The sequence below is a fragment of the Sceloporus occidentalis genome, unplaced genomic scaffold (genome assembly GCF_023333645.1).
Source record: "Sceloporus occidentalis isolate IW3139 unplaced genomic scaffold, rSceOcc1.0.p SCAF_5, whole genome shotgun sequence".
In the NCBI taxonomy this organism is placed as follows: domain Eukaryota; kingdom Metazoa; phylum Chordata; class Lepidosauria; order Squamata; family Phrynosomatidae; genus Sceloporus; species Sceloporus occidentalis.
The window spans coordinates 116,129,992-116,145,692 of record NW_028316985.1 but is presented as its reverse complement, the minus strand read 5'-3'; the positions used below and the strand labels follow the sequence as shown (position 1 = coordinate 116,145,692).

The 15,701-nt window shown below is 38.9% G+C and overlaps 1 protein-coding gene across 1 annotated transcript in view; it reads left to right on the top strand.

Moving 5' to 3' along the window:
• Positions 1-11,236, top strand: part of GABRG1 (gamma-aminobutyric acid type A receptor subunit gamma1) — a 112,881-nt gene extending 101,645 nt beyond the window's left edge. Inside the window, exon 9 of the mRNA XM_089525187.1 lies at positions 10,804-11,236. Within this exon, the coding sequence (XP_089381313.1) occupies positions 10,804-11,082 (279 nt within the window). The 3' untranslated portion in view covers positions 11,083-11,236. The remainder of the gene's footprint in view (positions 1-10,803) is intronic.
• Positions 11,237-15,701: the final 4,465 nt, after the last annotated feature.

The following is a 15,701-nucleotide window of genomic DNA, read 5'->3' as shown; positions in this document are numbered from 1 at the left end:
AACTGAAGCTGTTGTACTTTGGCCACATCATAACTCATTAGAAAAGACAATTTAGGCGGAGTACAAACCGCCCCTTTGGGGCAGCCTGCACCCGCCCCTTTTAGCTCCAGGTTGGGGGCAGGGCAGCCTCACTGACAGCCCTGCGGCTCCAATCCAGAGTTTTTCCGGACCATGAAGAACCAGCAAAATGCTGCTTCTCTATGGTGCAGAAAAGTGGTGTCCTTGGGGCTTCATGCCCCTGGACACCCCGGGAGCTGCAGCCATGGGAGAAAGGGTCCGCCCGGCCCCTTTCTCCCCAGCATCATTCCCGCAGTCATTTGGTGGCTGTGGGAACGAGGCAGCACAGAGATGTCAGGCACACACAACACCGTTTGGATGCAGCGCGTGCATAACGTAATCATGGTGGCCCCCATGAGCTACCCTAGTACGTGGCCAAGCCAGCACAAAGCACCAGAGTGGATCACACCAATGATAGGAAAGGTACAAGGCAGCATAAAGAGAGGGAAACTGCATGCTAGATGGATAGACTTAATTAGGGAAACCACAAGTATAAATCTGCAGGACCTGAACAGAACAGTACATCATGGAGATGTCTCATTCACAAGGTCACTATGAGTTGAGGTCGACTTGAAGGCAGTTAACCAAAACGACAACAGTACAGAATCAAATCACTGTAATTCCTGATTTTGGTTTCTTTTCCTAATTTCATTTTATGGAAATAAGGGCATTATGTCTGCTTGACACTATGGAGAACAAGTGGAGAAAAAAATTGTTCTCTTTTACTAATGTCAATGTTCTGTTCTCTTTTTATTTTGAGGGTTGCTTTCAACTAGTTCTGCTTGTAGCATAAATACATAAATAAATAATGTATTTTTATATTGTATCCTGAATAAACTGTGCTGAAAAGTTTATGTCAAACAAAGCTAGATAAAGTAACAAATAAATTCAGTCTCTAAAGGAGGAAGTGCCCCCCCCCCCAATTCTTCTGAAACATTCTGATTTGTTTGGATATTTTTCTTGGAAAAAATTAGAACACCCCCCCCCCCCCCCCATGGCTTCAAAATATATGAAAATTCTACATCTCTAGTTGTAGCCAGCATAGCCAATGGTAAGGAGTTACATTTCAACATCATCAGGAAGGCAGCAATCCCATTTGTGTTCTGAAGATTTTTTGAAATTACATCATCCCTGTTCTGAGAGTTATTATGAAGGAGACATTTCAAGAGCAAAAGAGTAGAGTTGCTTCACCAACAAGCATTGTTCTGTGGTTTAGCTTTTCTATATCAGCTTGGTAGAAACACTTACCCAACAGTATCTTATTAATGAACTTGAAATTCAATACAGCTGAAACCTTGATGGAAGCTCCTTAGAGTGTATAATGGTGGACAGTATAATGGAAAGAGTGTGAAGTTTTTATTTTAGCGGGAAGGGCTATATATGAAGAGGCAACAAACAAAAACAATAGTGCTCTCTTGTCTAACCAGATACCTTCTATATGTGATGCCCACATATTGTTAAATTTAGTGGTTGTGGTGACATATCACTAAATTGTCTGCTGGACACTGAAATCCAAAGCAAGTTCTTTCTCACTTGCCCATCTTCAACCTAACCTATTTTTTTTCCTTTATATGAATTTAAGCTCTATTTCTCTAATCATTTTGACATCATGGACAAACTTTATCTGTCACAGGGTATCTGGGCGATGCTCTATAATCATCTTGTTACATTTGGAGATAACTTTTTTTATTATGCTACTCTCTCAAGCCACTGTAAATAACAATTACTATCTCTCTTCAGTGATTTTGAACTTCAAAAGAGATTAGTGCAGAGGAACATGAACATTTAATAATTCCCAAAGGGTAAACATACTAAAATATTAATAGGCCGCAGATCATTAAGAAACATATAAATTTAGCCATCTCTTATAAATAAATAAGAAGAGGTTTTTTTAGTTACTATGATGTTAAAATTGAAAAAAAAAAAACCCAAACCTAAATCTCTGAGCATAGTAGTTGGAATAATGCCTCACTGGACCGGAATCATGAGATCTGCCAACAGCTTTCATAAGTGGAACAGTGGCTAAAAGGATAAAAAGCTACTTCTTAGTTCAACCAGAGTGGTGTAGTGGTTTCAGTGCTGGACTAGGATTCTGGAGACCAGGGTTCAAATTCCAAATCAGCCATGGAAACCCAGTGGGTGAATTTTGGCAAGTCACACTCTTTCAGCCTCAGAAGAGGGCAACGGCAAACCCCTCTGAAGAAACATGCCACAAAAATCCCATGATAGGCCCACCTTAGTGTCACCATAAGTCAGAAATGACTTGAAGGTACACAACAACAACAAGTTCCATCTATTTATTTTATATGTAGTTAAAACCATAATGCTGAAACTAATCTTTATAGCACAGTGTGACTCTGCCAAATTTGTAGTTCCAAATCCAAGAATAGATCTTTTGTTTTGTTTTTTTAAATAGTTTTTAAATATTGTCAAAGAAATGTCTATTCAGAATTGTTATACAGCTATCTCCTGCTTTTAGACAAACTGCTTTTTAACAATCTGCTCTTTTGACAGTAACCAGAATTACTTCTCTCCTCCACTCTTTCCATCCCACCCCTTTGGGGTGGATTGTTGTTGTGAGCTTCACACAGGCCTACTTCATTCAGAAGCTCCCCCCCCCCCCCATGTATCCTGGCCATCCTGCACCCATCCATCCCTTGTTCTTCCTCTTCCCCCATAGTAAAGTACTCAGTACAAGGATATATATTGCAGTTTAGACTTGCCTATTATTTCCAACATGGATGGTTCCCTACCTGTAGAATAAACACCCCAGATTCCCTTTTTGACATTTGTACTGGAGTGTGATGCCAAGTGAAATGATGATGCATTCTTCTCAGTGTCGGTTGGGGGTTTATATGTCTGCAGGGCACTGAATCTGCTCCTAGTTTTAGCCAGAGTTTCCAAGGAAGTATGGAAGATACTAAATTCTGTCCTCAAAATAAGTAGGGTAGGATAGCTATGATAGCTCCTATAAAGTCTGACTAAACCTTGGAAGGGATTCAAGATTGAAGCCACTGCCAAAACAACACAAACCTTTGGAGCTGTTTTACATCTACAATATATATTATTTTTAGATGTTTATGTCATTGTATAGCTCAGTGAATTATAAGTCCATATTTAAGGCAATTAAAGGAGGTAACAATATCTAACAGAAGTAATAATGAAGGCAAATAAATATTTCCCTTCACAACATGCTTGTAATTTTCTTTATTACTCTCTGTTGGGTCCCTCTGTTTTTAAACCAGACGATCATTCATTCAGCCTTTCCCCTTCAAATCCAGCATCAATATCCATTATACAACAAAAGCTTTGGGAACATCTTCACCAGGAATTGAAGTCTCACTAGGATTCAAAAACAATGCTGATACTTAAGGCCTTTATACAAATCTATGGTGTGACCATATGTAGAATACTGCGAACAGTTATATTAATTGTACCTTATGAAGGATATTGTAAAGCTGGAAAAAGAAACAAAAATGGGGAAAAAAAACAATTGATGAAGGGGCTGAATCAGGTTCCCTGTGAGGAAAGAGTACCAGGTCTGGGAATTTTAGTTGGAAAAAAGGTGAATAAGTGAGGGTGTGATAGATATAAACAGAATTATGCATGGTGAAGAGAAAGCAGATAGGGATTTTTCTCCTCCCTTTCTTATACTACTAAAATATGCGGATGTCACATGAATTAAATAGGGAAAAGCTGAAAAAAGGCAAAAGGAAGTTATTATTGGTGAATAAGTAAACCATGGAATTCACTACCGCATGACGTGATGGCCACCAGCTTGCAGGACTTTAATTAAGAATTAGATAACGCATGGGATAAGGGTATAAACAGCTAGTCTGTTATTTTTCCTGCACTTCTCTTGGCTCAAGACCCATACATTCATCTTGGTCTTCTTTTACTGAGGTAGTAAATCTGTGTTTGGTCTTGTTCACTTCAAATTGCAGGAGCAAATGTGCACTCAAATAAAGGAATAAATAAATAAACACTTTAAGATAGGAAATTTGTTTGGTTCAATCTAGATTCATCTCCGTACCTGAGGTTTGTTATTATTGTAATTCTTATTAGTTCTCCCCCATCCATTCATATTGTGCCTTTCTTCCAGTAATGGGATTCAAGGTGGCTAAAGCATATTTAAAAGCAATACAGATTTAAAAAATTATAACTTGTATTTATACAAAAAGTATAAATATAAGTTATTTAAAAAGAGCAATTAAACAATTTGTAAAGTTAAAATATTAAATGTTAAAAATATTAACATTCCTTAAAAGACTATACAAACCATAAAACAGCATAGAACATCATTAAATGTTATTCATATCCTAAAAGCCTGATAGCATAAAAATGTCTTAACTTCCTGGTGTACGGAGAGCAAGGAGGGAGCTATTCTGCCCTTCCTTGGGAGGGACTGGGAGCAGCCACCAAGAAGGCCCTCTCCCTTCTTCCCACCAAGCCAAACCAAGAAGATGGTGGGATAGGCCATTACAGAAGATCTTAGAGTGCTAATGGACTCATACAGCGATATACAATTGGCCCTCCAAATAGTCTAGACCCAACATATCGTGCTTTTTATGTCCACACCAGCACTTTGAATTGTGCCTGGAAATGAACTAGAACCAATGGAGATGTTGCAACAACAGAGTTGTGTACTCTGTGTATCCAGTTCCTGTTAGCAATCTGGCTGGAGATCTCTGGACCAACTGACATTCTGGGCACTTTTCAAAGTTGCCCCATATAGAGCTCATTATAGTAATCCAAACTGATGTAACCAAGACATCACTGCTGGAGCAATAAATGTATAACTGTAGTAGTGGAAGAACAAATAACAAAATGCCTAGTTAGCCAATGACTAATTTAAAAAGGCTATCCATTTCACTACAGGCACAGCTGATGTCACCTCAGTTCCTGTGTATGTTACTAAGGTGGCAAAGGAGAAGCTGCAACAATATATTTGAAGTAGGGAATTTAATTTCACATTGTTCATCCCCACATACAAGAACAAATAATTCTCATAGCATTCTTCCCATTATGTTATAGTCTCCTGATATTTCTACTTCGGAAAAAAAAATTGAGGGCATTATTCTGTGCAGAAATATACATGGCCATTCTGCACACAAAAACCACCGTTTTGCAGAAGTAACAGTTTTTTCTGCACAGTGGTTTGTATCCTGTTTGGGATGTGTTAATCATGTTGCACACGCAGGGTGAAGTATTCAGAATACTGAAGAGATGTATTCTGTTATGCATTGTAGTTGTACACTGCAGTTAGACATTGTGTACCACTGTTGAGCATTATGCATTGTGCTTGCTCATTGTGCAGTGACACTCGGTCACTAACGTGTTGTGAAAACTTGCTGTTCTGCACGGGAGTTGCATAGTGATGTCACAACACATCTCCTCATTCAGATATTTGCAGTTGAGTTATGTTGCATTTTAGAAATCATGAACGGAGGAAGATGGAAGTCAAAATGGTTTTCACTGGAGTATATATTTGGTAAAGTCAGCAAAATAACAGATATGTATATGCCTGATAGGTACTGGAACAGATCAAGCCTGAGCTCTCCCTAGAAGCCAGGATAACCAAATTGAGGCTTAGTTTTGCCACATCATGAGAAGGCATAACTCACTAGAAAAGACGTAACACTAGGAAGCATGGTGGGCAGAAGAAAAAGAGGTAGACCATATACCATATGGAAAGACTCAACCAAGGAGACTTTGGCTAGGAGCCTGAAGGAGTTATGTAGAGTGATTGAGGAAAGGGGGTCTTGGAAGGTCGCCATGAGTCAACATTGACTTAAAAGCAGTTAACAACAGCAACGTGCCTGATAGGTTACACAAGACTTTTATTTATGTATTTATTTTTGTTGTTTTTCCACCCACTCACCCTTCAAAGAAATCTTCCCATTAGAATAAAAACAGGTATGTAATAATACAATAGAAATAATAAAACATCTAAACCAATAGCAATACAATCTCCTTATACGTTTTAGAGAGCTGGATGTATTAAAAAACTACAATTATACAAACTTTAATGGTGAAGCAATAAAATTTTTGCAAATATATAATATGTCCATAGAGTGTCTAAGACATTATGCCGATCACTGATTCCATTTCCCTTCTATAATGCTTACTGTTGAATTCTAAGGGAAAATATACTCACAAGGTATAGTTGTTTAGCAAGTAGTCCTTCAAAAATGAGTCGTAACTAAAACCTTTTATTTCTTCACATGAAGAGCAAATGATCTGCCTCCTATATTATAACGTATTTAAGCCCTGCATTTTAACAACACAGCAAACTATAATTGCCTCTGTTAGATCCCAAATGTTACCAAGAATGCTGAAAAAGCAGCTTGTGCTAAAATACCTCTTTAAAATTTAATCACATAATTTCAGCTACTTTTATTGAACCATTTGAGTAGCACCAATTGGCTATTGGATAGAGTTCCATTTCAGACCCATTTCTAGGATGCTAGCAGGCTGTAAAGATAGTCATTCTGAGATAAAGCACCATCATGGAAAATATGCGCACATTAACTGAAATAAGCTTTTGGGTCTAATAACATTATAATACAACATATTAAGCTTCACAGCCTCATTCCTATTCACTGCAGTTATATAATGGTATCTTTAGAAATGCTGTGATGTTAGAGCTCTATCATTCCAATTCTGTGATCTTATATATATATATATATTTGATAGCAGAGCTTAGAAGTAAATAGTTACACACAATGGATCACTTGTAATTAACTCCCTTTTTGAATAGCAAAGGTTTAACTATATTGCAGCATAATTATGACTCAGTGAGGGATAACTTAATTGAAACTTTTAAAGTTATTATTTCAAGTACAGGGCTGTAGCTTCACTAAATTGTATAGTGGGAATGCCACATGGTTCCAGTGCTGACTCATGTGCTTTTGCAGCACTGAAGTGACAACAAAGTGGAAATTATGAGTGTGTGTGTGTGAAGGTGAGGCTCACCCACCCAACTACTTTTCTCGGATGGTAGCACAATTAATCTTTTTCATCTCACTACTGCCACCAATATGTCACAGGGTGGCAATTTTCCCACTACATTGCCTCCTAATTTGTGACATGACACTCAAACTCAGTTGTCACCTCTAGAGCCGCATAGCTGCCAGCCCTCTGGGTCTTCAAATCTCCCCCCCACACACACACACAAGCTTGGCACCAATTCCTCGTTGACAACCACACACCCACTATCTGATGTGTCCCAAACATAAATAAATGTGTCCTAAGAGGCCAGAAGCTACGCCAAAGCCACACTCCAGTCCTAAGGACTGAAGCACAGCTTTGGTGCAGCTTCTGGCCGCTTAAGATGTGTGTGCCATTTAAACAGCATACCTCCAAAGTGACCCGAAGCAACTTTATTTTGGCCTGTCTGTTCAGGCCCTCTGTTGGTAGCATGTTTCTTTAACCACCTCAGACAACTGCTTGTTGAACAAACAAAAGGGCTTTATTTACAAATCAGGTTGAATACAGAATTTTTCTTAGTGGATGGCATTCAGGATGTAGTTACACGGCTTAACAGTTTCTTTTGCTTATCTTTGCACCTTATAAATGTTCCTTTACAGTCTACGTTCTCACAGAACCTTTATCTATCTTCTGTATCTTTTAACCCTTCTGGTTATCTGTGACTCCACTAGTCACCAAGCACTATATTTCCTGCAGGATATTTAACAATTTAATTAAGAACTTTCCTTGTCCCTATCTCAAGTACCTAAAAACCCTTTTCCAACTGCCCTTCACTGCCCTATCCTAGCCTCAGGGTACAATCAACATCTCTCCCTAACTTGGGTACATAAACCCCCTTCTAATTGCATCTGATAGCAGTCTTCCCCAGCCTCCATGGCTACGAAACCCCTTAGAGTAAGATAGCCGATCTGATAGCCTTTAGGTCTGAAGGGTGGGGTATAAATACCATAAATAAATAAATAAATAAATAAATAAATAAATAATAAAACTCTCCTAACTTAACTCCAAGCACTGCTTTGACCCTCTATTTATGCTCACTCCTGGGAGCAGACCCCACCTTTTCTAGCTTAACTCTCATTGGCTGTTCCCAGCATTCTGATCTGCCTGTGTTCCCTCCACAGTGTGGTTTGTATCATGGGCCAGCAACTTGCAGGATTCAAGTATTTAAATCTAACTATAAGTAACTATGTAGAGAAATACTTCAGAGAAAACAGAAAATAAAGAGTTACTTTAAATTGCAACTAAAATGATATTTATATAACTGTAACTAATTACTGCAACTCAAAGGCTTTCATGGCCAATATCCATATATTTTTGTGGGTTTTTCGGGCTATGTTGCCATGTTCTAGAACAGTTCATTCCTGATGTTTCACAAGCATCTGTGGCTGGCACCTTCATTCTCTGAGGTTCTCTGAAAATGCCAGCTGCAGATGCTGGCGAAACTCTTCTAGAACATGGCCACATAGCCCAAAAAAACTACACAAATCTCTAATTACTGTAACTATTTACAGTAAATTTGTCCAGCTCTATCTGCAAAGTAGGGCCTAAATAAGGCACCAGATTCCATCCGATCTTAGAAGTTAAACTAGGTTAGCTCTGGTTAGTCGTTGGATGGGAGACTGCCAATGAATGCATGGTGCAGTAGGCTATCTTTCAGAGAAAGGACCTGGCAAAACCACCTCTGAGTATTCCTTGCCAAAGAAAAACCTATAAAATTCATGATGGACACTGTGTCGACAGGTGACTTGAAGATGCGTACACACATGCACCCGCAAAATGTCCTTAGCATCCTTAAGAATGTTAGATGTACTGTGAATCGGCTCTTTAGAAAATGTTGTGACTGAACATATTTTATGTAAACAAAAGGCGTATTTCTCTCATACCTTTGATTTTTGCGTTTCTAGATTTCCCCATTCTCTGATACAATGAAGTGCACCTATCTGCAATTATTCCAGGCATATGTGATCTTCTTCATGAAGATTTGGATTGATGAACCATAAGAACACTGATAATTAGATGCATAATCCACATGAAGAGACCAGAATTGTTGGTTTAGCTTGAAAATAGTAAAGATAGGTAGGAACACAAATGAGGAATGTAAAACTGATGCAAGAGTTGCTAAACTTTACAAGGCAGCAAGTAAGAACTAAAATAATATTTTAAAATATTGAAAAAATAATCCAAAATATGTTTCTTGGGTGTCAGGAAAACCTGACAAAGAGAAACCTGGACTGACTGGAATCTTTGCAGATTGGTATTTATTCTAAACGTGTATGGTGCATTTTTTCTGCAGAAAACAGCATTTTTATTGCAGTAGGAAGAAAATTGCTAAGATTACTCACTGCTTCCTTCACAAATGAAATTAGCAAAGAATTATATCCCTGCAGAAAACCCAGGCTTGCCAGACTGTGCACATTTGATATGTTTGTCACAAGGTATGACATTCAAATATTACACTTAGAGAGGCACATAGGTATTTTAAGTGTCCATGGGTGAAGTGGCCTTAAGATGTTCTGGTTTTGAAAAATACCTAATTTAAGAGCCAGGAGAAGGAGAAACAAGGGAAAGAAAATAGGGGGGGAGACGACGAAGAAAAGTGAGTGCTAAGAGGAGGGCACAGCCAATGAAACACAGAACTTGAAGGAAAGAAGCAGACTACCCACCCACCCCACCTCTATTTACTTAGGAAGCCGAATCATGAGTCACAGCTTTTGGCAAACTGTACTACTTTGGATGGTATATTGTATATTTGAATGATCACATCGAAACAAGCCTCGGTATGTAGAAAAATACAATATATTATCAATAATTAGCAAACTCCTCTTCATTTAGCATGGAGTGGTGGTATACAGGCAAATTTTCCAACAAGAACATCTCCACCTGTAATTAGGGTTAGCAGGTGGGCCTTATTGTAAGGAATGCCCCTTCTTTGAGGGCTGGAAAGTCTCTCTCTTATAGAACTGGCAGGTGTTTGAGGCTTGGAAAGCTTTTCTTTTTATATGGATTAAATGAGATGCCAAAAATCCTGTGTTTGAATTGTGTGCTCTTCATAAAGGTAGATGTGTGCATCATGAAATGTATGAATGCAAACAATATGTTAGTTTTATAAAGTAAGAGATGACTAAGTTAACTGAAATCAATTTTTTAATTTGGTACTTAACACTTAGGTAGAACACCGGCTTCTTAACAGTTGCTTCCTGTCAGTTGTCAGTTCTGCATGTCATCAATTTTGTCTGTCCATTATTGCTGTTTTGAAAACTTGGAAACACTACTTGTTGTCTGAATGACATAATCCAGGAACAGGTGCATCACACACGCACACACGTGTGTTTACCAGTTGCTGTTGGCGTGTGCCTTCAAGTCATTTCCGACTTATGGTGACCCTAAAGTGAACCTATCATGGGGTTCACCATGCAAAATTAAACAGCATAGCTACAATGAAGCAATGGATTGTGCAGTTGTGCAGTACATGCCACAACTGTGCTCTCTCCTGTTGCCCAACAGTTGATGCAAGTTTCCATCCACCACTAAGGGCTGCACTTCCTGAAACTCCTAGGCAGGCACAGTGGTTTATCTTGGCATACACAAACATGAATAGTAGGTTCCTTGGGCAGCCTCTAAGAAATTGCAACCATTTGTGTGATTCCACAGCAGAATTCCAGCCTTTATCTTATCCTTTCTACTCCACCCTTCAAGCTGGACGTGCCTTTACTAGTTTTTACAAACATAACTTTAACTTCTGATCATTTTCTTTAGAACCCACCACTGCTTCCTGTCCGTCCTGGATCAACATTAATTCCAATTAACAATATCCGTCACTTTCAAGAACGTGATGACAGTTATGGATACGAGTGCCTTGAAGGTAAAGACTGCACCAGCTTCTTTTGTTGCTTTGATGACTGTCGCACAGGATCATGGAGAGAAGGAAGAATACACATCCGGGTGGCCAAAATTGACTCCTATTCTAGGATCTTCTTTCCTACAGCCTTTGCTCTGTTCAACCTTGTTTACTGGATTGGATATCTTTACCTATAAATATGACATATTTGTCTTTGAAATGGGAGAACTGACATTCTTAAACACATCACAGCAAATAAGATGAAAATGTTCATTTCTTTTTTTCTTTAGTTTTCCCATGTTTGATATTTCTTTCAAGATCCAAAATTAAAACTGAAAAATATTTAGAAAACTCTTCTGCCCATTTTACTTACAAAACTGTTGCAAATCATACAGATTTGAAAGGAAAATGAAGGTGCACTTTCCTTTCATTTTTGAACTAATTACAATGATGATCAGTGTCTTAAAGGCTAGACTAAGAATGTCTTCATGATTCATTTAAAGAGGACAAGTATTTTGCAGCTTTTAGACCAAAACTGCCAAAGCCTTAAGATCATGGAAACTGAAAAAGAATTGCTTAATTGATTCTGGTCACAGACTAAACACATATGAAGGAATTTTTAAGTCCGTTGATGAAAAATGTTTTCCTAGGATGAAATTAGATTAATTCTACTGGCTTGACCAGTTTTTGGATAGGGATGAATAATGGTGCTGATAATGGATGTCTTTTAAATAAAATCTTTGAAAATATCCATGGGGGGGTGGTGTGTGTAGATGAAGGTGGACATGACAGGTATTGGAGTTGTGATTTGTGGGTGTTGATATAACTCTACACACTTACTCCAATAGAAACAGATTTTAGCCACATATATTGCCCCCCATTCAAAAATAATGAGGGTGGAATTAAGTTTTTCTTTAGAAAGGATTTGCCATATTGCAAAGCCTATTTTAAGGCTGAAAAAGATAACCAGAAAACTCAAGGCATGGATCTAACACATCCCAAGTTCTCTCTGGACTTGGCTGAAACTGCTAACTAACTACCATCTCATATGCGTAGTTCATTGTTCCTTGAATAAAAATCATTTCATATGGAATTGTGTAACATTGTGGACAACTTATTAGTTTGTCTAGTAGTATGTTAAAGATATGAGAGCAACATGCAGCCAGCATGTTACTAAAATTGAGATATTTCTGTCTACATGTTATATGCCTTATGTGCTCACCTTTTTTGTTGTTTTTAATGTGATTTGTATCACTTTTAAGAAGATCAAGGTATTTCTATCAGAATATAAAACCCTCGGAGGAAGTCCCTGCTCACAGTCATCTGCAGCATAAACTGCGAACTCCCATCATTTCTGGTCATTCACCTTGCCAGATGTGGATGATGAAAGTTGTAACCCAAAATAGATGGAGAGAAATACATTGAAAAAGTTGCTTTAAGGTTGCCACTACTGTTTGGTGATTTCATCTGGAAAGAAAAATGTTACAGCTTGGGAACAATGCCACAGAATACGCATTGTAATTATTTTTTGTTAGGGCCTAATATGTTTTGTTTTGGCTTACTCTTGTTCATGACTTGTTATTGTTGTTGTCATGTTCCTTCATATAATTTCTGACTTAATGCAACCCTAAGCAAAGCTATCACAGTTTTGTTTTGTTTCAAGATTGATTTGTTTAGAGGGAGTGTGCCATTCCTTCCTCTTAGGCTGAGAGAGGGTTACTTGTTTCAAGTTACCCAGTGAGCAGGTATTTGAACTGTAGTTTCCCAGGGTCCTAGTTTAGTCTAGCACTCAAACCACTACACCACACTGGCACACTCTTCTTCATATCATATATAGTGATACACAGCAACCAAATTAGTTTTGACCAACTTAAGCAACATTTCATACAATTTGCCACAGCATGAATATAAGTAGAGAGCAATAACATTAGATATAATTCAACAAGGTTACTTCTCCTTGCTCGAGATTTGATGTGATCAGTAACCCCAGTGTTAGCCCCTCTCAAATTGTGTCATCAATCCTAATTATGGCATAGAGAGAAACCATCCTGGGGGGGCAAATATAACATTTAATGTAAGAACCATGCCATCTGTAGAATTGGCCTTTCAGTTCCAACTAGAATAAACCTTTTGCAATCAGTGAAATTTAGGGAAATGGTGACTAATAACTTCCATCCATTTCAATAGGCCTACTATAATTTGGACTTTCATTGGGTTTAGTCCAGAGACAGAGTGTACACAGAGATATATAGTGACACACACACACACATCATATGGATAGTGAAAATCCACTTATTATGATGAGTTATGTTTCCTTTAATAAGACCATTAGATGTTACTTAACAATCTCACAATTACAGTGGGCCCTTGGTATCTGCTTGGTGGTTTGGTTCCAGGACCCCATGTGGATACCAAAATCTGTGGCTGTTCAAATCCCATTACATACAACGGTGTAGTAAAATGGTGTCCATTACATAAAACAAGCAAAAGTATGGTTTGCTTTTTGGAATTTTCTTTTGTCTGTAAATATTTTCAAATTATGGTTGGTTGATTCTGTGGATGCAGAATCCATGGATGCAGAAGGCCAGATGTGTAGTGGAAAGCTCTTCTTCATATTAGAATAGAATTCTTCAAACACTGAGAATAATGGAAATAAGTATGATATAGTGGTATCAGAATGAGTTACAGTTCAAAAGATAGTGTTTATTTTCATCTCTTGGAGGGAAAGCTTAACATGAACACTCTCATTATATTATGAAACTCTCTTGCGGTAACATTGGCCATAAGCTATGGAAAGTAAGGGCTGAAACAGACACCCTGAAGGGGCGGCTTCACATCACCCCTTTGAACTCTGGATTGGGGCCGCAGCAGCCACACAATGTGACCCGATTCAGCAATTGGCTGGCTCAAAAAGAGGCACCAAAATGCCGCTCCTTTTTGAGCCAGCAAAAGGGCATCTTTTCCGTTGCTGCAGCGGCTTTGCAGCACTCAGGCAATATGTGGCATCTAAACACCATGCTGACAGAGCACTGTAAAGCCAGCCCATGTGTGGGCAGATGGGTGGCTTCTGGGTGGCACGGGGGCATGTGTCATGCATATACCATGCCCCCCACCCACCCACAAGGCAGCTTTTAGTGACAGTCTGTACCAGCCCTGACTGAGCTTTTTGCATTGCTTTGCGATGTAGGCTAGAAAATTTTAAATGAAACATGTAACATTGATTTAGGTTTAAGTGTGAAACATAAATTGGGGGTCCTAATTACCACAGGATAACATTTAGAAATTTTTCATACAGGCAAAAGAGACAGGAACATAGCCTGATGCTCCTGTCAGTGTCACATGATTTGGTGAAGATTTTCAGATGGCGTTGCTATAATCCCACCATTATCCCATGAACAAAGAGGAGTTTCCCAGCAGCTTTTCATTCATGGGAAGTCCTGTGAATGAAATGTGAGTTGAAAACTCCTCTTTGTTCATGGGATAATGGTGGCATTATAGCAACATCACGCAACATCATCTGAAAATCTTCACCAAATCTTGTGACATGACATCACGCTATGCTCCTATCTCTTTTGCCATAGTGTGGCAACCATCTACCACCAAATTTGATAGACTTTAAATCCACTTTGTTCCTAGGACAGTTCCTTAGAGAAAACATCTTACTCTCAGCAATTAGGTCCTCTGAGCCATGCAAGTCAGTTGGTAAATGTTCCTCCCATCTCTGTCAAAGAAGATTTTCACACAACATCATTATATTGTTCCTTTATCATCTCAAAGTGTAGTGGAAGCGTCTTAACAGATAGACGATTCCAAAAGATTTTCACATGAGGCTGTTAGTATTCTTAAAACATTGATATATCAGAATTCAGCAATTCAACTGTTTTGAAATCGTTTTGTAATCATTTATTGCTGAATTCTGCTATATCAACGTTTTAAGAACACTAACAGCCTCGTGTGAAAATCTTTTGGAATTGTCTATCTGTTAAGACACTTTGGGACGATAAAGGAACAATATAACGATGCCGTGTGAAAATCTTCAAAATGAAGAAACCATAGAGAGATTAATCTGATTTACTAGGAAGCTTCTTAGAAATCATGGCTCATAGCAGATCTGGTAAGACTACTTGATTTTACAGAACCATCTTTGTGAGTCTTGCCACTAATTCCAGCAAAGTAGGAACTTGGGAATTTCATTCTTATTTCTGGTTACAGTCCCACTGGTGCTTTCAGTGTGTTCTGTGTTTTGATCCTTCTGGCTTATTTTCCTTGTCTCACTGCATCTCTGCCCCATCTTGTCCTGCTATCAGCTTGACTGGAAGTGAATCTGATCATACAAGACGACTAGGGTTAATTGAAGACACACTTCCTCTGTCGGAGCTCCATAGATCCTGAAAACAAATCATGTCATACAGAAGCTAACTGTGGTTATTGTAATCACTTCTGACGTACCTATATAGGAAACATGAATAGATCCACTCCTGAGTGACCATGGGGCAAAAAAGACTGCCCAAAAATGGCAGTTTGGGGCCGCCACAGAGCCACATGCCATGGCATTGCTGCAACCGCACATCATGGCCACAATCTACCACAGAGCTACCTCAAATAGAAGCAGAAAAGATCCTCTCCTATCTGGGCCAGCAAAAAGCTGGCTTTTCTGGCCCCGCCACAGCCCGAAGCTGGCTTCCTGGCACTCCAGCAGTGTGCGCTATGTAAGCGCCACAAGCCTGAAGCATCATGAAGCTGGCCACATCTGGTCAGCAAGGGTGGCTTCTGGGGAGTTTAGGAGCTTTTGGTGTGTGAACACCACACTCCAAGC